This window comes from Acanthaster planci, linkage group LG05 (genome assembly GCF_054643075.1).
Source record: "Acanthaster planci isolate LZ-2023a linkage group LG05, COTS_SCS, whole genome shotgun sequence".
NCBI classification, from domain to species: domain Eukaryota; kingdom Metazoa; phylum Echinodermata; class Asteroidea; order Valvatida; family Acanthasteridae; genus Acanthaster; species Acanthaster planci.
In genome coordinates, this window is record NC_141781.1 from 18,895,639 (window position 1) to 18,919,357 (window position 23,719).

General features: G+C 40.6%; 2 protein-coding genes across 15 annotated transcripts in view; one reads left to right on the plus strand and one right to left on the minus strand.

The window, feature by feature from the left end:
• lrrc49 (leucine rich repeat containing 49) overlaps positions 1 to 7,117 on the minus strand; it is a 33,737-nt gene extending 26,620 nt beyond the window's left edge. For 4 of the 8 annotated variants that reach the window (XM_087136847.1, XM_087136845.1, XM_087136844.1 and 1 more), the window contains exon 1: positions 2,184 to 2,623. In XM_087136847.1, coding sequence (XP_086992973.1) covers positions 2,184 to 2,243 — 60 coding nt within the window. In that variant the 5' untranslated portion in view covers positions 2,244 to 2,623. Of the gene's footprint in view, positions 1 to 2,183; positions 2,624 to 5,397; positions 5,476 to 6,821 lie in introns of those variants that run through there. The other 4 variants (XM_087136842.1, XM_087136840.1, XM_022252517.2 and 1 more) reach the window with 3 other exon arrangements.
• LOC110988732 (uncharacterized) lies at positions 685 to 22,824 on the plus strand. Of its 7 annotated transcripts, none has more exons than XM_087136852.1 (6): positions 2,723 to 2,870; positions 2,975 to 3,032; positions 13,948 to 14,163; positions 16,256 to 16,627; positions 17,491 to 17,800; positions 17,903 to 22,824. In XM_087136852.1, the coding sequence occupies exons 3-6, from the start codon at positions 13,984 to 13,986 to the stop codon at positions 19,279 to 19,281; spliced, it is 2,241 nt and encodes a 746-aa protein (XP_086992978.1). In that variant the 5' UTR covers positions 2,723 to 2,870; positions 2,975 to 3,032; positions 13,948 to 13,983; the 3' UTR covers positions 19,282 to 22,824. The 7 variants fall into 7 exon arrangements, with proteins under 7 accessions (XP_086992979.1, XP_086992978.1, XP_086992981.1 ...); XM_087136848.1 differs by lacking the exons at positions 2,723 to 2,870; positions 2,975 to 3,032 and adding exons at positions 9,562 to 9,686; positions 9,876 to 10,125; XM_087136850.1 differs by lacking the exons at positions 2,723 to 2,870; positions 2,975 to 3,032 and adding exons at positions 9,562 to 9,686; positions 9,876 to 9,991.
• Positions 22,825 to 23,719: the final 895 nt, after the last annotated feature.

Sequence of the window (23,719 nt, forward strand, 5' to 3'; positions counted from 1 at the left end):
TCCCTGAAATTACGTGTACCCACAATGTGCTGCATCTTGGAAAAATCTTCTATCATGTTTGTGGTTTTCAGCAACATAATCAGTATCCCAAATGGAATACTTGGATATTCACAGGGAGTTTAATGTGATATGATATACATACATGTACCGTAGTCACCGTACATTGTTTTTAACAGTATCTGTCATTTAAAGGTTCCAATTACATGTACAACCAATTGCAGATTTTTCACAATACTACAATTTAACTTCCAATGGCCCAGCACTCTACCTTAAAAGTACATGTACTACGCATACGGTAGTAGCATCAGCCCATGCTAAATGGTCATTAATGGGAAAAATTAAATGGCATTGCAAAATCTAATTGCATTATCAAACGGGAAATGTACTTTTTTGCCCTTTTGTATGCATTGTCTTGTACAGCACCTGTCTTTCCAGTCTGCCAGTAGTCTGCTGTGTTTATGGCACCTGTTTGGATACCCTGTTATGCATATGCTTCCAGATTTGTAAAGAATTCATTCACAAAACATTCAATTATTAACTAAACAATTCAGTTTCTCCAAAGACCACTCATAGGTCCTTAGGAAACACTTGATGAAAACAAAACCACGCATCAACTATCCCAGGTGGACAATGAACGGACAAAGCTGCGTGTGCCAAAATTGATGTGAACTACGCGTACGGTGCAAAGTCTCTGTCTCTGACACATTTTATAGATGGCTTGTTTTATCGTGATAAGACAAGATTGAAAATGAATTGGCAGAGATGGGTAACACGTAAGTAGTATTTTTATGGGCCTCAAAAGCCTACTGAGCCAACATCTTTAGCGACTATTTGAATTCATACCAAACTACAAGTACATGTACTATGCATGAACACTGAACAGTGTCTATTTTTAATTAACGGTGTTTACACTGTTTCTTTTACTATTCACCAACTGGACCAGTGTGGTCGTATCTTAGCTATATGAAGTTTACCAACACTTGACTGGTCCTCATAGCAATTTTTCTGCATTTTGCACAATTGGAACAGCCGGGGAAGCAAAATTACCCCCTTTTAGCCTGAAATTCAAATATCTTTCTTGAATTCACGGCAAATACAGTAGTTATTGTTTTATGAACAAAATTTTGATGACTTCATTGGAACAAATACAAATTTGGCGACACGAAAATACATAGTTTTAAATTGTCCACTGTGCTTTTTTTACTAGGACTTGACTGGTCTAGATGTATAATCATTTTGCTTTGTTTGAATGGCATTTGGTCACCAAATCAATGTTACATGTACATGTATGTATTTTTTAATTTTTGATCAGGAAAAAACATACCAGTAGTTTTGACCACAGGGCAGGTACATCTACGTGTCCATGTACAGTAAGATTTGTTTCACATGTTCACATGTGACTCAAACTTACATGTAAATAGACACTTTTTTACCTCTTTCTTCACATTTCCCCCAAATTTTCTCCACCCAAAAAACTTGAGGGTTGCACCATCAAAATAAGGCAGGTAGGGAAACCGGACATACATGTACATGCATGTACATGTACTGTATATACAAATTTGGAACTAGATGTAATTAAGGAGGGGGCTTAAAAACATTTGTCATTTTTGCATTACACGAATTTGTAATTATCTTTTTTTCTCATCTTTTTGAGAAAATCAGTAAGAGATTGACATGTCGCTTTGACCTGTTTAACAACAAAAAAAAAAGCTCTTGATCTACCAGAGAGTGCATGCTGTACCGGTACACACATGTACATGTGTGTACATGTACATGAAGGGCTGTTTAACTTCAACTTTTGTGCTAGTGAGTTGTCAATCTCCACACAAGAACGCACACAGGTACATGTACACCACAGGATCTACATGTACATTGTATATGTACATGTATGCATGTTGCCAGAAACATACCAGTATGTACATGTACAGTATACATACCCGGTATGTGCATACGTGTAGGCATGAAGGTGCATGTACACGTACATGTACATGTACCGGTATGGAAGACTTCTAAAGCTACCGGGAGCTCAAGAAATCCTTCATATCACCCCAACGCAAAAGACAAAGTAATACTGATAAAGATTCAGCCTTCCTACTAATACAATCCTTCAACATCTGTCAAAACCTCAGACAGTGGGTTTTGGAAGAACTTCTGGGATCAAACAGTTGGGATTTGTGACTTACCACAGAAATCACAGGAGGAAAGCGAGATGGCCGCTTGTTGTTTTTGACTGAAGGATCCATCAGTAGTTGAGGGGACTACATAAACAACGCATGAATGTACATGTACATGTACGGTATTCCACCATGTGATGCATACAGGTCCTGCTACCGGTATCGATGGTCCTCACAGGCTTACACACTGCCTGCAGACCAACTGCTCTGTGCTGATGCTGACAGTCCATCCAAAGTAAAATGTACACATGTACATTGTACAACATACACCCTGGACTCTACTGTGTGTTCAGTATGCCTTACGGTGTCCAGCGTCTTGTGTGCAGGGGCATGCATGTACACCGTTGTAGGCCTCCTGTCTAAATCTAGCACAGAACTTCCAGTGCAGTAAATATTCTAACCTTTGCCACAAGCGGCGCAGATGTTTGCTACAAGGATCAAGAGATCATCTAGAGGGCTGAGTGCTATTAGTTTCACCAGAGACAAGAGGTTGCTCCCTTTTTCCCTTGACAGCCTATTAAAAATTAATCGCTGATCCACTTGAAGCTTGGTACACGACCGTGACAACTGATGATATGTGGGGTCCAGAACACGGTTCATTGATACACTGTATATACACTGTACTCCACGGAGAATCCAACAGACTGTACATACTAACCGTAGCAGTTTGGCTCTGCTCCTTAATAAGCCATCAATGTAAGCATGAATCCTCCTGGTTCGATGTCTTGTTTGCCTGAGATGTTTACGGAATTCCATGTAGTGTAAATACACTAAACTTCCCTGACTACATTTGTCAACAGTTCCAACAATACCTGCTCTATCAGACCCATTATCAACCCACAGTGTCAGCCTTTACAGGTACTGTACGCTCCACACTTTTTTCCTAACTGGCTTCCAGTACATGTACATGTATCTTCATCCAAAAATGACACCAAAATTATAAAGGTCTGGTCTGACAGTTGTATGAGAGCACAAAACTTTCAAGAATCATTGGACAGTTGGGCACATACAACGACTGGTTTCATAAACTGATACTTTAGCGTAAAACAGAGAAAATTTACGATGTACATTTACGTGTACTTGACATTGTAAATTTTCTTATTGTATACAAGTTTCACAACACAAGCGTTTGTGCATTGTTCGGACGAGACTTTCGGGATAGTACCTGTACTAGAATGATTTTTCATTTGTTGAATTAACAGTATATATTGTGTATTACATAACACCTAAGTAGATCCTTGTCATTTGATTGGAGGATTGTAGTTCCCTTGATATTTTATAAATACATGTAGACTACATGTATTTCGTGGCTGACATCATGAACATTGAAATTTGTTATATACATCGTGCATTTTTGCTTATATGCAGTTTGATCTATGGCACGCAAAGGACTTCAATAAATAATTGGTCAACAGAAGACACGTATTATACCCATGATCACTAAACTGGTGGCGGGTTCAAGCAACTTTCTGTTGCTGAGGAAATTGCCGAATTACTTGACGGAGCAGACAGAAAGAATGCAAAGAAACAAATTCAGTGTGCTGTACGTAAACTAGAACCTTGCTGAATGACGAAGCAGATATTCATATATTTTATAAATGTTATCCTCCTATCAAGTGACAAAGATCTACTTAGATATTATATAAAACAAATAATGAAGGTTTTCCTTCGTGCAGTGGAAAGAATACTGTCGTTCGTTGAAAGATGAAATGTTCCATCCAATGAGCCGCATTGTACTCATAAACATTCATTATTTGTACAATGTTACATTTTTATTTCAAGACTTTGCAGTGAATGTTTGGGTTCTGCAGGTGCTAGGAAGTTGCAAAAGAACAGAAAATTGTAGAATTAAAGTCTGTGCCTCAACTCTGGCAATAAAATGAACATGGCAATGAATGAAGATGATGCATGTATCCCAGTACATTTACACTGCAGTGAGCATGGTGGAACAACTGCCCAAACGACTTCCTCTCCACTTCAAAGAGAGAGAAAACTTTTAATAATGTAGCAGCCACACACGCGGCCTTCAAAATTAAGCAAGCGGAACGAAAACAGCACTTTGAAGGCCAAGCAAATTTGGGTGGGGACAAAGCCAAATCAAAGAGAAGGAAAGTTCCCTTAATTTGGTCACTGAGCTATGACGCTTGGCAATGAAGCAAAAATAAAGGCTAAAATTGAAGTAAACAAACCAACGATATGAAAACACACAATGACTGCATATGGCTGACAAATACATGTACATGTATCTCCACGCTTTGTACAGCACACATCAGCAATGGCATCATTGATTCTCAGGGAAACTACAGAGTCCATTTACTTTTTTTCTTTGGCAAGAAGGAGGTTGATTAGATCTCCTGCAGCTGATTTCATGAGACATGGTGTAACTTTCAACCATGTGTAAGCCTTGTGTCACAAATTCATGCCGTAGCTGTGCAGTACACATACATTTGATTTTGCAAATGTTGCGTAGCCGCGCCACGATTTAATAATATTAAATTTCTCCGATGAGGATGAAAACAGCTTTTACGGCGGCCGTTCTTTTCCAATATAACAGCAGTCATCAAGCAGTCGTTGAATTACATCCACCCACAATTTGAACAAGTTTTTGTCTTTTTCATCGGAACTGAACGGAAAGTCTCACAGTTCACAGCCAAACAAGTTTGTCACTACCTTCTACAACAAAGTTGTAGATTTCTCATATCAGCCTTGTTAACATGGTTAAGTTCAGCAATGATGAGGCTTCACCAAACACGATAAGCTAGTCAAACGTAAGTCGCGGACTTACACAGTGTGTAAGTTTTTAGAACTTGGTCTTAATTTGTTGCGCAACTTACGCAATAAAAAGTGGCGTAAGTGGAGTTACACCAACGTTTCGCGAAATCAACTGATGACAATCAAACGTACAGTGGTTGTAACAAGGCAACCATTAGTATTTCATTAAAGTGAAAAATTAGTCCTTACATGATGCTGTAATAATCAGCACTGAATATAAACATCTGCATTGACGGCATCACACTTTGTGTGTGTTCCTTCCTATGGTGCTCAGTGGACCAAGGGCCTCGACTGACTCCATAGGAAAGTACACACAAAGAAAGACAGGTCTATTTACATGCAGCTAAACTTTGCCGAGAGTCGGTACACAAATGGTAGTTTGGGTCAATGAAACGTTTAATAAACAGTGTCACAGGAAAACCGTCTCCCTGTGTGCGGTACCGTATATTACCTGTTTATTGGCTGGGGGTCTCTCGTTGACTGTCGTGGCCTGGGCTTGGAGACTAAACTGAAGGCCAAACGGGTTTACCTGTCAGACACAGATGATATTGGAAATCTACTGAAATGTTCAACAATTTAAGGATCATCCACCCACTTCATGACTTGCATTTACAACCAATTAATACTTGAGGGACAAAAGCTCCATAAGTACGTCAAACAAGCGTAAACTTGCACAAATTATCAATGATAACGGCGCCTGCTTTTATGTGCTCTGAGCACAGGTACAATGTGCTTCCCCACTAGTCATGGAGAGGCAAGCAATTAAGAGTTAGTGCAAATGAGTGGTCGGGACATATTCCCAGGATTGTAAGTTATCCTGGGGGCACGTTAGCCAGGGACAAGTTGGATGGAGTTGGTCAGTGAGAGAGGGAATCAGAGATCGAAGGGGTCAGTCAGTCGCTCATGGGGTGAATTGTTCAAAGGACGAGACAGTCACAGGGTAATTGGGTTGCGTTTTAAGCAACCCAACTTCTTACTCACAACTGATCAACTCACTCTCTGACAGACTCTTCTCTAACTCATCATCTGACTCACCCGGACTCACTGTCAGTCTGACTCACTTTTTGAAAAGGAAAATATGAGAATCTTTCACTATAAAAGATAGGGTGGATTGCAATTATTGGTTTATACGTCTTCAATCCCCAAGAAAGGAAATGGTTAAAACATGAGGTTCACAACCCCTTTCGCGGCCCTTGGAATGCAGAAAAGCAGATGGCCACTTTTCGGCCACCTACGTATGTAAAATTGTTCCTCCGGTATTAAAAAAAATTTAAAAAGTAGAATTCACAGTTATTGTCAAAACGTTCGGTCCCCATTTCTGCCCGTGCAAACCGAGAAAAGCAGATGGCCGCTTTTCGGCCGCCAGCGAACGAAGAAAAAGTAAAATCGAAAAATAGAAAAATGCATAACCAAACCATGTTCGTTCTGGTTTTTGAGGTGGCAGAAAAGTCGAAATTGCATGTTACGAGAACATAAAATCTGCTTTTCTACCATTCTGACAGCAGATAGGCAGATGGCCACTTTTCATCCTCCATAGCCATAGTTTCCTTACTGTAGGCCCAGTAATTACTTGGTATTTGCCCTCCTAAAAATTGAATTTTTCTGCACGTTTTTGCTTTTTGATGGCTCTGTTCCCAAATAAAGGGACTTCTCCGAATACAGGGACAGTCCCCGAGTTGTGATGTGCGCCTCTGCAAGTGAAATGATAGACGCCCAGTGGTCGTCGTCTACCAATAAACGTAGTATTAGTAAAAACATGGTACAAAGTAGTGTATTTTGTATAATGTACGTTTAGAAGGCAACGTCCAACCAGCTGGGCTGACGATAGATCTAAACATAATGCAGTTAAGTGGCGCCTTATTTGTGATTATATACCTCCTTCGGTGTAACACTCGTGCGTACTTTATTTCTGCTGTACATGACACCTCATCTTATAAAAATGTACAGTAGAAAACTCAAAACGAGAGAGAAGTGCAAAGTTCCTCGTCCATGCCTCATTCGAAATTCCCAAAAATTTATTGACTGATCATTGGTATGGTGACCAAGATAATTAGTTTTGCACGTGTGGTTTACACACTGTGTGCCACAATATTCCAGTGCCAGACTAACGTGAATTTGTAGAGTGGTTCCATGCAAACCTAAGGCGAAAGCGTGAAGCAACCCCTTTAGGAACTGGGTACAGTGCAAGCCTTTTATCGGCACATCCTCGCCGCCCGTCCACACCTGGCTGAAGGCAGCCCGCGATTCAGCCCGCGATTTAACCCGCAATTCGGCTCACAGCAATAACAATAATCCATGCATTAAAGGGAGGCAGTAATTTTTCCACTTGGCGTCACTCTGTTTCACGATAAATTGAACGAAATTTTGAATTTCTTTCAAAAATAGCATTTTTTCAACATGAAACTGAGGAAAATAACATTCATTGAGGGAAAAGGTTTAATAATCAACCTGATTTCATCGCGTATAAGTCAGGTTCATTTCTTTATTTGGGAAACATGTTCTAAGCTATTCACAATCTAAGATATTCAGCAGAGAATATTCTATTCTTGTTACTTGATTTGAGAAAAGGTTTACCAAAAATGTAAGTAATTCATCATGTTTTATTTCATTATTCCAATTACTTCAGCCCCGACCCCTAATTATTTTTAGCAAGCCCAGGGCAGCATACAATGGCTATTTCGGTGTCAAAACGCCTCTTTTCAGGATACAAGAATGATCATTTGCCGCAATTTATAATTGCGTATTACTTCATACAAAAATGTACCCTAAATGTTAAGAAATAATTCCATTTTCTTTGCGTGACTCAAATTGGCAGACCACTAGCCATACTTCATTTCAGTAAGGGCTATATGGAATGCCTATCTCTCTGACAAATTTAACACCTCTCAAACTGAAGATAGGCCTATCCAATTTTCAGGATACAAGAATGCTCATTTGCCACAGTTTGTAATTGCGTGTTACTTTAGACGAAAAAGTATAATTTTGAGACATAAATAGACCTTTCATATAGCACTGACTGTGAAATTAAATGTGGCGAGTGGTCTGACAATTCTTGTCATGCAACAAAAAGAAGACTACTCCTTAACATATAGGGTACATTTTCGTCTGAAGTAATACGGAATTATAAATTGTCTAAAATGCTCATTCTTGTTATCCTAAAAACAGGATATCTTTGAGAGGCGTTTTGACACAGAAAAAGGCATTCTATATAACCCTCACTGAAATCAAGTGTGGCTAATGGTCTGCCAATTTGAGTCATGCAAAGAAAAGGAAAATATTCCTTAACATGTGGGGTACATTTTTGTCTGAAGTAATGTACAATTATAAATTGCCTAAAATGCGCATCGTTACTATGCTGAAAGCGGGACGTCTTTTAGAGGCATTTTGACACAGAAATAGCCATTGTATGCTGCCCCAGGCTTGCTAAAAATAATTAGGGTCGGGGCTGAAGCATTTAGAACAATGAAATAAAAACATGATGTATTGATTAATTTTTTGGGTAAACCTTGTCTCAAATCAAGCACAACAATGCATTATTCTCTGTTAAATTAGATTGTGAATGGCGTAGAGCATGTCTCCCAAATAAAAGAAATGAAACTGATCTAATAAGCGATGAAATCAGATTACAGCACCTTTCCCTTCAATGTTATTTTTTTCAATTTCATATAGAAAATGCTATTTGTGAAAGAAATTCAAAAGTTCGTTCAATTTATCGTGGAACTACGGAAGCCCAATCGTGCCAGGTTTTTAAAGTACTTTTTATTGCGAAATAACGCAATACTTTTGCGAAATAACGCATGCAAGAAGAAACCGCCCTCTATTGTTAGCCGTCCAAAAGAGCAGCAACATCTGGGCCGTTTCCCAATACTCGTCTTTGAATCCGCCTCTGGCTTCAACTGTTTTTAGTACTAGCTGACTTTGAAACTGTAAGCGCAGTAATCAGTCTAATAGTGCCACAAAACATGAAATAAGATGTAAGAAAGCCAACAATTACGGTAATCCAATGTAACTTATACACTTCAGGGATTTGTTTGGAGAACGAAGCCTGAGACGGAGACAAAGTCGAGTATTTGAAATAGGCCCTGATGTTGAAATTGTGAATCCTGCCAATAAGCACTTTTGTTCAATGCATCCATCGGTGTCCATTTTGAAATCCAGACTCTTGTGTTTGCTCCAGTAAAAAAAGAGCAACATCAACTATGGACGACTTATGTCGACATGTCTTCTTCTAAATAGTCCATATTGCGACAAACGTCGCTTTAATGTTCGTAAACTTACAATAACACGGTGATTCACAGCTGGAACCATAAAATGTCAGAATACCTTAAACCAAGAGAGAAGTAAAGGCTTACAAGGGTTTTAAACCTCATCTTCCTTTACGGATGATTACCCATGTAGGTGTAGGCCTGCACAGTAATCACGACAAGTTAATCGCCATTATTTTGCAAAAGTGTTGCGTTATTTCACAAAACTATTGCGTTATTTCCCAATAAAAAAGATGCCCTTTAAAACCCTGGCACGCTTGGGCCTCCGTATGGAGAGGACCGCAAAGTGGTTCAGCCTCCTTTTACTGCATGGATCTTTGTTATTGACGTGAACCCAAATCGTGGGCTGAAGCTCAAGCTGGGCCGTTTTCCAATACTCGTTTTGGGCTCCATTTAGGCTTCAACTTTTTTTGTTACTTCCTGACTTTGAGGATGGAAGCGCAATAATAAGTCTAATAGTGCTACAAAACATCAAGTAAGATGCAAATTAGCAAAGCATTAGAGTAATTTAATTTAAGTTAAACGCTTCAGGCTCACAATCGGGGATTGGCTTCCTGTACGAACCCTCCTCCGAAGTTGAGTATTGGAAAACGGCCCTGAATCGCGGGCTACCTTCAGATTGGTCTCCTATGTTGGCCTTCCTCTCTGTTTTCCTTTCCTCCAGTGACTGAGTGCTACAGTGTATGGGCCGGTAACGGCCTGTGGTACGGTAGACGCATCATGACCATATTGACACGAGCACGATGCAAGTGATGACTGATATTGTTCGTGTGTTCGACTGTATGTTAGCTTCGACCCTTTTATGGTTTACGTGTGTAGTTCTCGTATTTTGGGGGGTTTACAGTGTAGCATAAAACCTCGCACAACTTACAAGCGGTCTGGAACGGGGAAGAGAGTGCTTATCACAATCAGAGGTTTGTCATGTCTGCGAGTTTGAATGCGTCTTTAAGGAAACAAAACTCAAATTTTCGGCTGTTTGGACATCGTTTTGTTTTGTTGTCGATTTAGCCTGTAACCCCTATTATTTAAGTATTAACATGCATGACATGCCTTAAAACTATGTCCGTGCTAACTCCTTGGCTAAAGTGTGTGCAAGGGTCGTAATAATCAGTATCAACACACCGTCAACACGCGTCAACACATTGATAGTAATGTCAACACAACGTCAACACATACAAAATGCATTGAAAACAGAAAACAGATGTATTGAACTGTAATGTATATGCTTAGGAATAATTTCTATTTAATCGAGTTTACATATTACTACATTTCAAGGGAATTTTTTCACGCAAAAAATTGTCTCCATATTACCTTCTCACGGTGTTTGGACACTACCATGGTTTACTGTATAAAGGTGACCCCCTGTAGTGTGTGGTCCGTCTGACCGAGAGGCAACATGGCTACCGTCTTCTGTGGCTGTGCGGAGGGTGTTATTTTCGTGAATTAAAACGGCTTTTTCGCCCCCAAATGTCGCCCACTGTTGTTAACCAAATTGCATTTTAGGCATTGCTATCGAATTTAGAACATGGTTTGGATGAGTTGACGCATGTTGACGTTGTGTTGACATTGTATTGACGTTAATTAGTAGGACCGGTGTGCAAAATCATATTAAAATTGCAGGATTCAGTACTAATTAGGGATGTACTTGTACAAGGCACTTGTGAACGACGTTTGAGCTGCCCTCCACCAGGTAAAGATATGAGAAAACCATTGAAAAAAATTTCGCTATGGCAGGAGGACTTTATACCCTGGAATGCCAATCGCAATGCAATGTAGGCAACATCCACTGGGCTACATACTGTAGACCCGTAAACAGGGCCCTACGTACATGTACATGTGTATACTCCTTTGTCGATACATGTACTGTGTGCTCGTACATGTATATCGACGAAGGAGTAAACATGTACGTAGGGCCCTCTTTAGGGCTGTATGTCTCGACAAAGGAGTATCCACGAGCATGACGAGTCACCATAATTCGCGCACTTCTAACTTTGACCAAAATTTGTTCCTAAATAAATAGAATTTTTATGGCTTCATTCTCACTAGCTGAAAGTTTCACTAAAATGCATGGAATGACATTATGAAGAACATCGGATGTCACAGAAGCAACAGGAATGACGTCGTCCGCAAACGAGTCGGATCGGTTTTGGTCAAACTTACATCATCAAAATACGCACACGCTCATTCGCACAAATGTCATTTTATGGGGTATCAGTAATGCCCAGCATGTACTTCTGAAAAAACTGCCCTTTAATGTCTCTTGAATGAGGAAGTATTTTTTGCATTAATTGCTTTGGTGCAGTGATGCAGTGTGAGGGAAAAAACACTTTTATTTACCACTGCTCAATTTTCCATCACTTACTCTTTTTCGTTCTCCCAGTTTTTAATTTTTGTCAATTTCATTTTAAGTTACAGTAAGGTATGGATTTTTATTCTTTCAAATACTAGTACATGTAAGCATTAAAATGAGCCATTGATCTGATTATGTTATTAAACTTCTCTTTCTAGGTGTATTTCTGACAAAAAGTCGCCAATATAGTGCGGCTGAATCTCTACCAGTCATTGGTAACAAAAATCTCAAAGTATAAGATACGCAGTGTTTGTTCAGGCTCCATACATTTGATAATGTCCTGAGTAATTGGCGAAAGTTGACCGAAGTCGTTATCATTGCCCATGTCAGATGTCCAGCACAGATCATGAGCAAACAGAGATCCTTTATCCATTTTCTAGACAATTTCAACCAGTTTGTTTTTCGAGCAAAATTTTAAGCTCAAAGTTCACATAAGTGAGATTTCATTGAACTTCTGGTATTCTGATTAAATAAGTCTTGGTTTATGTACATGGTTTACATACATACACGTATGTACAATGTACATGACATGCATGAACATACCTGCTACAGGTACATGTACATGTACAAAGTTTGTTCTTATATTCGCCCGTTTTTCCGAATCGTTTTTGCCAATATATAAATGGACTCTTTTAAAATGTGCCATGAATTTATCGACTTCAAATCATTTCATCACTGTTTATGTTGGATTTTTAAATATTTTTTCAACTATACCACATTAGAGAACACTCGGCTGAATCCAAGCCCAATTTTCAGACACCAACAGTTTTGGATTTTGAACAAAATTTCATGGCACTGAAATTGTCCACAAGGGTTCAACATCATGTATCATGAAGGCAATAGTACCAATTTATTAGCAAATGAGTTTTAAGTTTTTCAAGAGCGAGGTTAGCAACGCTGTGTGAGGGAAGTTAAGTGAATGTTGAAGTGCGCCACGTTAGGGGACTCTTGTATACAGCATGTTCAATGGTCACACATGGTGGGCCCTCGGTTGGAGCAGTAGCAACGCCAAAGGTTCAAAGGCCGTACCTAAAGCAAGCTTGTGGTCAAGGAATACATGTACAATGTACTAATAATCTGTGCCCACTGGCATGATTTACCAATATAATTTAACTTTCGTGACTAAGCACCCAACTTTGTAAATTTTATGCATGAAGAATCACCATTAGTAAATTGTCCATATACGATTTACTAATTCACACCCACAAAGTAGAAATCAAATTAGTAAATCATGAGTACACGGGAGTAAATTGTGGGCGTAAATTACCATGTGTAACATTATAGTGTAAGATGCACTTAATTACTGCAGGATCAGGCCCTGACAATTCTGAGAAAGTTGTGTCTGTGCTGTGTCACATTTTGATTGTTTGTCCAGTAAATGGGGCTCACAACAGTCTCCTGTCCACCTGTTGAAGCCAAACAAAAGATTTGTTGTGTTTCCTATTACACTAAAAAAAATTAATTAGGGTGGTTGGTTGGGTAAAATAATTTTCTTTCACTATAAATTTATGGGCAAGGCACCATAAGTTTTTATATTTTATTGATTTGCCAAATACAAAGATATACAAGTAGGTTCCACATGATGTTCTAGGTTGGGTTGGGCAACCAGAAACACAGCTACATGTAATTTTTTGTTTGGCCTTAAGGTAAATTGGGAGAATGTGGACCTCTGAAGCAGAAAGTAATAGTTTCCCACATTTAACAAAAGTTATCTTTAATTCATTTAATGTTGGAAGAACTACATGTACATGAGTGTATTTACAGAGATGCTACAGTACATTCGTTGTCACGCAAACACTTGATTTCAGGCTTTTTCTTGTAAACTGTTGGGCTAATTTTAAGCCATATAGACTTCTTTGGCCTTACATGTATCTCGCGCACTGTGCCGATACAATTAATTGTGTTGTGACTGACGTACTTTAGTCTGTTGTCCTAAGAATTGGGTTAATATAAAACACTTCCAACAAAAATAAAGAAATTGAAGTTTAACCTACCATACAACTGAGAAAAGTGACGTCAATTTATGCAAATTTTTACGTACAATGTACTGTACAGGCTACAATTTTACAAGCATGTGAATGGATAGTTGGCATCCTCAAGCCATTACCGTGGGCGTGGTCATGCAATCACATTTAAATCCAAACATTAAATTTATGTAAACAATTTTCTGGTTTTCTGAAAATTTCATCTTGTGGGTAACCAATAACAGTTACAGTCCAATACAAAAGTACAATAAAATTAATAACTGCCTAAACTGATAGCCATTGTGCACAATGCCATATCATCATCTTCCTTTCTATTGAATCCTGCAATTTTACATAATGCAGGGGTCCACTTTACCCCATGGGTGGGTATTCTCAGACGATTTGTTTTTTTTCTGTCTCAGCAAGAGCCTTTGTGATGTGCAGCTGTCATCTCCACAATGGCTAAACAGTACATGTACCTGGACCCAAACCAGAGCTTTTATGTCGGGCCTCGCTTCTCTGACCTGCGGCCCCTGGGTTTTGGCAGCGGGGGTCAGGTGTACTCAGCTGTGGACGTAGAGTGCGACAAAAGTGTAGCCATCAAGAAGATTGGATTGGCCAACCAGAAGAGTTGCAAGGTACAGTACGTGTATCAATCTCAGTAAACCCAGGCTAAGTCAGCACCCTCAGGACCCAAAAATTTTGTGCCAAGTTACGTGAAGGCCGACTTCTACTGTAAGTCTTCATTTTGCCGACTTATTACATGTACATGAAATGAAGACCTACATGTATGCATAGTTATGTAAATGTGCACATACATGTGATCGGGTTGCACATGCTGCAGCGCTCAAAATGTCCAGTCCGAGCGTAGAGGAAGGAATGGATACAAAGAAAACATGAAACGTGGTTTGAACTGCTCCAAAGTTTTGACATTGGCATTGGATTTTGTGAAGCACAGTGGTCCATCACTGCAAACAGGGTGCCTGCATGCACATGTACATGAACAGTATATGGACCCGTGCACGCTGAATTCGCCCAGCAAAAGCCCAACAAAAATCGCACTCCACTGGACCGCTGAAAATATGTGCACTAAAACCTTCAAAATACATGAACAGTGGAAAATACCAACACTACACCGGTATAAAACGGAATCTATATCTGTGAACTAACTCATTCACTGAAGTATTTCAGAAGTTTTTATTACTTCACGTTTTCGGAACGACAGAGTGGGGAATGGACATGTATCGGTACTTCAAGTTGTCGCGGGGGTCACTTGCTCCCGGCCATTCCATACCGTTCTTGCTATTTTTGGCGGTAAGAACCTGTGTTCTGTAAATTTTGTGCACTTCCACTACACAGTGCTCGCAACGCTACTTGCCTCATGCTTGGGCCTAGGGAGAGCAGGAATTATCAACTTTGTCTCCACATACCGTCATGTTATATACACATTTTTTTCAGGAAAAATCCCTAAAATTTTACATGGCAAGTGCATGTGATATCCTCAATATGTACACGTGCTGGCAGAGAAAAGTCTGAGCTGTAACGCTGCATAAACACTGATGCAGCGATCACGGATGGGTGTTGCTGTGTGACCTTTCACTTACACTTCTTGCCAACCGCAGTGCGGAAGTCTATGCCGATGCAGAATTTTTAAACGCCGAGTTACACAAAGGATTTTATTGTGTTTTTTGTGGAAATGGAACTGAGAGTAACACGCCAACTTTTTTTTTAGACATTCACTGAACAGGTCAATTAAGTAAGCCCTGTCCGCTTTGTTTATTGGCGATAAGCCCTTTGCGAGTTAAGTCTGAATAAAATCTGGTACACTGAGTTCTTTAAATTCCTGTGAACATAACAATTTGAATTCTCTGTACTAAAGACACTTTTGCTACACGTTGTTATTCGGGGCAAGCTTTTCCTTAACCCTAACACTCTACAGTCCTCCAACAGGTGAAGGATTGCGGAGTGTTAGGGTTAATTATATAAGAGACGCCTTGCTCCAATACACTGTTTGCAATGGATAAGACGTGCACAAAGGAACCAGTCCATTCCAGAGATGATGGTCACTATGCAAAAATTTGCCCCAAATCTCAAGGTATAGCGACAGTATCTTTAGTCTGGGAAATTCAAATTGTCATATGTGTGTGCAATCATATAACTCGGTGTACCATACTTACTTAACCCTAACTGCCCAAAACCTGCCATACTCCAACAGCAGGTTTTGTAAGGTTTTGGCAGGTTTGGTACCGTACCTGATGAACTTCTTGTTGAATTTTGTGAGACTTGGGATGGAAGGCCCAGGGAGATGGTATTGGATTCTGTATGAGTTGGGACACACACGTATCATTGTGTGCAGTGTGTGGCTTGATGTACCAATTGTTGGCCTATGCTTAATTTTGTCAGGTTTGGTACTGTTCAGTGCAAGTCATCCTATACTGCATAGACCCATCCATACCATATCACTCAAACTCCAACGGGCTAATTCTGTTGGAGTTTATCAGGTTTGGTACAGTGACCTACATGTACAAGTACATGTACATAGACAGGTACATGCACCTGTTGGATTTTGTGAGGTTCAATGTGCTTTCTTGTGCAGGAGCCTCGGGGGTAAGGGTTAATAACTGCATTTACATGTACACGTGACATGCAAAATAGATCTGCAGGAATTCCCTCAGATAAGAGTCGCATTGTGAATTGTTGCTCATTTACCTTGTTTTCTTGTTCTCACAGGTTGCTCTGAGAGAGGTACGAATACTCCGTAAACTCCAGCATGAGAACATAGTCAAGATACACGATGTGCTCTACCCGGAAGGTGAAGGCACGGAGAACCATGAAACTCTCACCAAGGCGACTGCCTTGTACATTGTGCAGGAGTTACTGGACACCGACTTACGGAACATCATCAACGGGGGCACCCTCACCAACGAGCATGCCCGGCTCTTCATGTACCAGCTGCTCCGCGGCATCAAATACCTTCACAGCGCCAATGTCCTCCACCGCGACCTCAAGCCGGAGAACCTGCTGATTAATCTGGAAGATCTGGTGCTTAAGATTGGGGATTTTGGGATGGCCCGAATTCTTGACCCAGATTACTCCCACAAGGTGCGCTGTCGTGTAAATCTTGAACCCTCTCATAGCTAGCCTTGTAGTTGAGTCCATCACAAGTCATATAGTTTTAAGCCAAGTCACAAACTCTTCAGATGAACTCTAACAAAATTATTTCGTTTGTGACATTTTCACCGCGTTACTCATGACTGGTCTTTTGAAGGGACTTGTGATAGGACTCAACTACAGTACTTCTCTTAACTGTAACAATGACTTGTATACAGGCAATTCAGTGTTCTCCACCAGCGGTGGGCCACCTTGCTGTTATTGTCTACAATCCTGCTAAGGTTTTGCCACCAGTGCCAGAATTGGTTATGTAATTGTTTGGAGAAATTGAATGTGATAATTGCCTTACTTTTTAATTCACTTCTGTTATTCATTCATAGCATCGTGTTTACAGAATCAGATTTTCAACTGCAAGCATTCAAAAGATGTGTTGTTGCCATGAAAATACATGTTTAAGTGACTTACTTCATTTTTCAAATCTTTTGTTATTCAGTTGCTCATATTGTATTTTGTATTGTGCTTCGTGGCAACAGTGAATTTTCTTCATTTCATCCTAAACCTCAAATTGTTGATACCCTGTGGCTAACAGTTGTACATGTACCGGTATACAGTGAATGAAGACTTGTAATAAAATCTATCACTAAAACTGATTGAATTTTGTCCAGTGTTTAAAATGGTTAGGTATTAACACTGTTACATGTACATATACATGTAAGTGTATGATCCAATTGTAAATATGAATATTCCATTTCTACTGTTACATGCACATACTCTCACCATGTTCACTATGTAAACTCAAGGACAGCCATCCCAAATCACCAATTATCTGTGGGGTGTTTTTATGCTGACACCAGGGTCATCTCACACAGAACGTCTCCACCCGCTGGTACCGGTCCCCCGAGCTCATCTTCTGCCCATCAGACTACACCAAGGCCATTGACCTGTGGTCGGCGGGCTGCATCTTCGCCGAGATGCTGGGCGGTAAGCCGCTCTTCCCCGGCGAGCATGACCTGGACCAGATGCTTCTCATCCTGGAGATGATCCCCATCAATGAGGTGGACCTCGTCGAAGTGGAGGGCTCCATCCCCAGAAAGATGCTGAAAAATTACAAAGGGACCCCCCGCATTTCTCTGTGTGATGTGCTTCCAAGTGTTGAACTGGATGGTAAGTCCATTTAAGTTTTTCTGGAATTCCATAGAGGCTACGATAATGAATCTTTCAAGTGACTTAATAGCCTACGCATATATTACTTCTCTTACTTTACAGCAATGGATCTCCTGAAATCTCTGCTGACCTTCGACTCAAATGAAAGGGCCTCTGCAGAAGAGGCCATTAGCCACCACTACCTGAAACTGTATTCCTGCGCCTCAGATGAACCGCTAGAGGCAGACCCCTTCAGAGTGGAGTGTGAGGTGGACAATCTCTCCCCAGTCACGCTCCGGAAGATCATCTTCATTGAGAGTCAGGCCGGGTATGACTCTGGGCACCAGCTACTGCCAAACGCATTGCGGTTGTGGACGGCGAATGACTCAGAAGACGACTACAAGCGGAAACTAGAGTTACTTAACTTCTCCTCCAGGGACAACTCAGACCTGGATTCTGAAGAGGAGCTTTGTGAGAAGTTAGACTCGGACAAGACTTCCCCTGAGGAGCTTGGGCTCTCTGTCCTAGACAAGAATACTGACAGCGGGAATGAAGCCAGCGAAAAGTTCCAAGAGGAGACAAAAGAACGGAAGCTTCTCCAGTGGGAGCAGAATGTGACAGGAAGGGAAACCTCGGACGAAGTCCTGGAGAAAGGCACCGTCGAGTCTGACGGAGAGTCTAGCGAGAAGTCAGAGGCGGAAGTCGGCAAAACAGAAAAGGACATGGAGCAGGAGGTTACCCCTGCCCAGTCAGACCAGGATGCCGCTGACGAATCCTTGGAGAAACACATTTCAGCGTTTCCCCCCAAATTCAACAAAAATGCCTTTCTCAAATCGAGTTTGGAAACTGAGAATGGAGAGAAGCAATCAGCCAAAGAGCAAGGCTTCTCCAGCGACTTGCCGGAAAAGGCTATCGGCGACAAGCTGCAAAAGGAGAAACAGGAGAAGACTCCGAGCATAGAAAGCACCAAGGAGTCTCAGGTGCCCGCCAACGCAGAGCAAAGTGTGCGCCGCAAAGAGAGGGAGAACAAAGAGTTGCTCAACATTCACACCTCCCAGTTGACAAACAACAAGGTGCTTTACAATGAAGAGAAGACCCTCCAGCAGTGTCTGGCGAAATCTTGCCAAGTCGAGGACATCCCAGGAAGCCAGAATACAAACATTCCCCCAAGGAGCAACGATTCCACGAGTCAGGAAGGCTCCACATTAATACCTTCACAGGTTGCCTTGAGCTCATCCAATGTCGGGGTCAAGTCGGTCCGTCACGTGGCTCATGAGAGGAGGTCGTTGTCACGGCCCGTGGGATTCGACGAGATGCTCTTTGTGGAAATCCCCAGAAACTCATCCAGCCTGCCAGGATCGCACTGGTCACCTCCTCGGGATGCAGAAAAGCCCTCGTCAGTGCAGAGTCCCCGATCCAGGGGGAGTAACTCACCGAGAGAGAAGAGCGTCAGGCCCAAAAAACAAGATTGGTTTTACATGCATAAGGGGAGCAGCAACTGAAGAAATGTATCAGCCAATTTTAATTTTTGTCTCAGTCACGTCATTCAGGTGAGAATAGAGAGGTCTTGTCAGCAGTGAAGCATGCATACCTTGTGCCATGCATATCCATAATCGTTATTGGTCACTCTGTCTGTGCATAAACGAGTGCTACACGGACATGTGACAAGCAAGGTACATGTACATGTATCTGTACCTTTTGCAAGCAGCTTCTGGTGAGTGGAGTATGATGTCACATGACCTATCGGTATCTGGCCTGCCTACCATGCCCAGTGGCAGACAAGGTCTCTCTAATATCTTCCACATGACCTGTGACTAGATATTCTCCGTATTGAGCACTTCTGATCAGTGAAAGTGATATTTGTGTACTTTGGAAAAGTTGTTCTCCTTGATTAAGTTTTGATTTGACCATAAAGTGAGGTTTGTAAACTTGTGTTATCTGCATTCTGACTTGTGAACAAAATTATATTCATGTACATGTAGTTATCAAAATTTTGTTTGGGTTAAGTAATATGTTGATTACAGTTCCATTTGCATTTTGAATTTACTGATTTTTGAGTTCTTGGGTAGTACTTTGCAAGTACATGTACAGTACGTGTACGTGTGTATATTGGGTGTGATCGATTGATTTGTCCTATTGCCTGATCACACAGTCATTTAATCGATTCTGCAGCAAGTCTCCAACTTTACTTTCCTTTACCATGGGTTATGCCGAAAAGGTGATCTACTGATGGCGGAAGTATCGACCAATTGTGTGATGAGATTGATGAATCATGCAGATCGACCAATAGCGCCCAGCATGCACTGATTTGCTGGTCCTACTAACCAGATGCAGTGTTTCATTACCCATATCTGTAGATTTATACAGAGAGTCACTTTCTGCATAATGGCCCGTTCATTGTTTTGGATGGAACCAAATTTTCACCATTGTGTCTTTAACCCTTAACCCCCTAGGCCCTTTTTGCTAGGGACCCTCCTCAGTCCTCCAAAATAATCCAATTTGGGGGGTGAAAAACTTGGATTCTCCCTCAATCCTCCGAAATCCTCCAAATTTCTTGATATTGATACTTGGAGATGTGCCTACTGCCTCAATCCTTCAAAATCCTCCCGCATTTCCTGTCATTATGTTGAGGCAGTGTGAATAGCATTCTTGAGCAGTGCGGATGAGTCAAAAGAAATATCGGGCTGAATTAATGCATGACTAAGCAAAAACAACACAAGGTTTAACCCACGACCTTTATGCATGGCATCCTTTGCAATAAGCCATGCACTTTTTCCATTCACCCTCAATCCGCCCAAATCCTCCAAAACTACCCAAAGGATTTTGGAGGATTGAGGAGGGTTAGGGTTAATTAATGAAATTCTGTACCTCAGTGGTAATTTTTACACTTGGAAGCAGTTTGTGGCACCGTGAAATGCATGAATTTACATTTACAGCTAGTGTTTAAGATCTTGTTATCTTTTCCATTATGATTTGTTGGGTTTCCTCTGAATGAAGGTACATGTACATGTAGCAAGAGGTAAAACAATTTGATGATGTGCCCGTTCTTCGTTTTTAGATGAAGGATAATCACGGAAGAATTTCTGCCACAAGTAATCTTCTTGATCCGTGAAGTTAAGGGTCAGAAAGTCTCTGTTCAAGATGTTTATGATATTTGCTGCATAAGCAAAGCCATATGATACATGTATGTACATTAACACTTTTGACACTCAGAGAAAAATCTGTCTACGGAAGACACAATTTGGAGTGTGAAGGAATTGGTGCCTGTCAGCAATTACCTCGTAATTGAATCTGTTAAAATGGACAAACATTCACAAAGTTTAGAATAATTTTCCATTGGGTGGGAGCGAGAAAGAGGAAAATTTATAAAACAAAACTGAAGGTTTTGGAACCAAGATTGGTGAGCTGTTTATGATCTGGTGCTTGATGTTTATCTCGATCCTCAGGATTAAATGAAACTAAGTTGCATTAGCTCTTAATCCCAAGACAGTTAAGTTTTTTAGTGAATTTTCTCACAGTTGAGCACAGGGGGAGCATTATTTTGCCTCATTTTCCCTCAAGCCAGAGGGCAGCAGCACAGGAACAGATTGTATCTAAAGATGTATTGGTAACTTTTTTGTTGGTGTTCCCCCCCCCCGTGTATCATACTGCAGAAATCTGCTGAAAACTTCAGCCAAAAAATATTTTAGGTTGAGCTAGAGAAAGACAGTGATAGTATTGCCATCCTCCCTGGTAATGATTACATGTGCTTTACAACAGTCGGTTAACTTTGGAGGGGGTGGAGGGGCCAGAAGTGTTCATTTTTATTTAACCGGTCTGAAATAATTATGAATCCTAATCTACTAATATAATGGGTTACACACCTGGAAATATCACCAGGGGTTTGGGTCATGTTATTTGGGAACTTGACCCCCCCCAATCTGCAGATAAATTATTGATTTCTTTTACAATAAATTACACTTCGTAAGTTACTTACTAAACAAATGTACCATGAGGTACTTGGAGCCATTTGTTTCTAAATAATTAGCAGACCCTTTAAAATTGGTTTTCAGTCTTAGTTTTACATATCAGTGTTATCATTGTGTTCACCATATACAGTACATGTACATTTGAAAATGATAAATTTCAGCAGTTTTCAGATTTGGGAAAAAGTCATTGGATGAAGCCATCTTGTGTTACATGTACATCCAGGTTTTCACTTATTCACCAACACACTTTGGAGAGTGTAATTACTTATTAGTCTCTTCAAAGTGATGTAATGTACAGTCCAGAAGTCATATTTGTAGGGATTTAAGTGCCTAGACACTGTTACATCGTTAAAACAAATCTGTTCCGGTGTCATAAAATGAAATGAAGGTGAGAGCGCTTCATGAGAACCCACAGGCAAAGTTCACAAACTAAAAATGTATCTTTGTCTTGATTATGTTTCTCATGAAATCAAGTGTTCCAATCACCTCAGCCAGAAAAGAAAATCTCTATACACGTACACATCTTGGTCCTCGGAGGGATCTGCACTTCCTGTACCTTGTGACGATGTCAACGCTTTGCACTTGTAGCTCCTCAGAAAGAACTCTTCACTCGGCCATATGTGATGCACAACACTTTGCACAAGCAGGTCCTTGGAAAGATTTCTCAGTTTTCTACCATTTGGAAATGATGTCAAACCTCTGCACTTGTAGGTCCTCAGAAAGAACTCTTCACTCGGCCATATGTGACGCACAACACTTTGCACAAGCAGGTCCTCGGAAAGATTTCTTCTCAGTTTTCTACCATTTGGAAATGATGTCAAACCTCTGCACTTGTAGGTCCTCAGGAAGAGATCTTTAGTCTTCACATTGCTGATCTGACTTGATGTGATGTTGAATATAAAGTTCCATACAGTGATAGGTCTTTTAAAAGAGCTCTGTTCGTTAACCATTTTGCAAAATCATACCAAGTTGCTGCATGTGTACATGTTGTAAAGTCCTCAGAAAGATTGCTACCTCCAACTGAATGACAACAAATAAAAACTTGGCACCGGTACTCCTATCCTGTGGAGAAATTGATTGTAGCTGTCATATGGCAGTTATTTATTTCCTTATAAGTTATTTTTTTCTGTCTGACCAGTAAAGTAGGGGGTCTGGTGTAATACTGATTTTATTTGACTTCCCCACAGCTTCCCCAGCCTGCAAACCTTTGCCTGATTTGAATTCCTGTCAAATTATGTGAGCTGAATGTTGTAGGACTGATCGGAGATTCTCTGATAACTCTTTCTTTTTTTTTCAGTTTTCCGGATTTTTTGAAGGGGGGAGGGTTCAACATATTCAAATAGACGGTTTGCCACTTCTTGGATAATTGGAGAAAATGGGTTCCACCCAAAAGGCCCTACCCTCACTCCCCCGCCCATGCTGTCGTTGGTGTACGGTGGCGCACTTTATGATGGGTCCGTGCACATGTGTACTTCACTGTTGGGGATAAACTTATTCCTGGGCTAGACAGGCCTATGTTAGACTGCCTTGCATGGGCGTCGCCAGGATGGGAGTTTCTCCGATTGAAAGGTTTCCACTTATTTTAGCTGTATTTGTCCGTTTATTTTGTAAAGGGAAAAATGCAGACCGCCAAAATCTCAGTGGAACTTGCCCCTTTTACTGGAAATGCCTTTGCACTTTTTCGACAGGAAGTCTGAGAGTATCGAGTATACATGCAAAGTACTCATCGCGACTAGGAGCTGACATTGATGTTGGGGGGAGTTGCAGTTGTTAGTCCCAGTAAAATAGAGGGGAACAGGTAAAAATGGGAAATGAAGGGGAAGACCAAAACGAAAATAGTTATGTTTTTCAAGACACGTAGTAACTTTTCTATTCCCTTTAATTTTTTTAATCATGTATTTCACTTTCCCTTTCTTTTATTTTCAATTATTTTCCTTTTAAAAAAGGTTAAGTTTTCCTTAAATGTAAGAAA

What these genes read in the sequence shown, in the direction of transcription:
- LOC110988732 (XM_087136853.1), top strand. Translation starts at nt 13,984, where the DNA reads ATGGCTAAACAGTACATGTACCTGGACCCAAACCAGAGCTTTTATGTC. An exon ending in ACCCAGATTACTCCCACAAG is followed by an intron (nt 16,628 to 17,490) that starts GTGCGCTGTCGT and finishes TGCTGACACCAG; the next exon opens with GGTCATCTCACACAGAACGT. An exon ending in TCCAAGTGTTGAACTGGATG is followed by an intron (nt 17,801 to 17,902) that starts GTAAGTCCATTT and finishes CTTACTTTACAG; the next exon opens with CAATGGATCTCCTGAAATCT.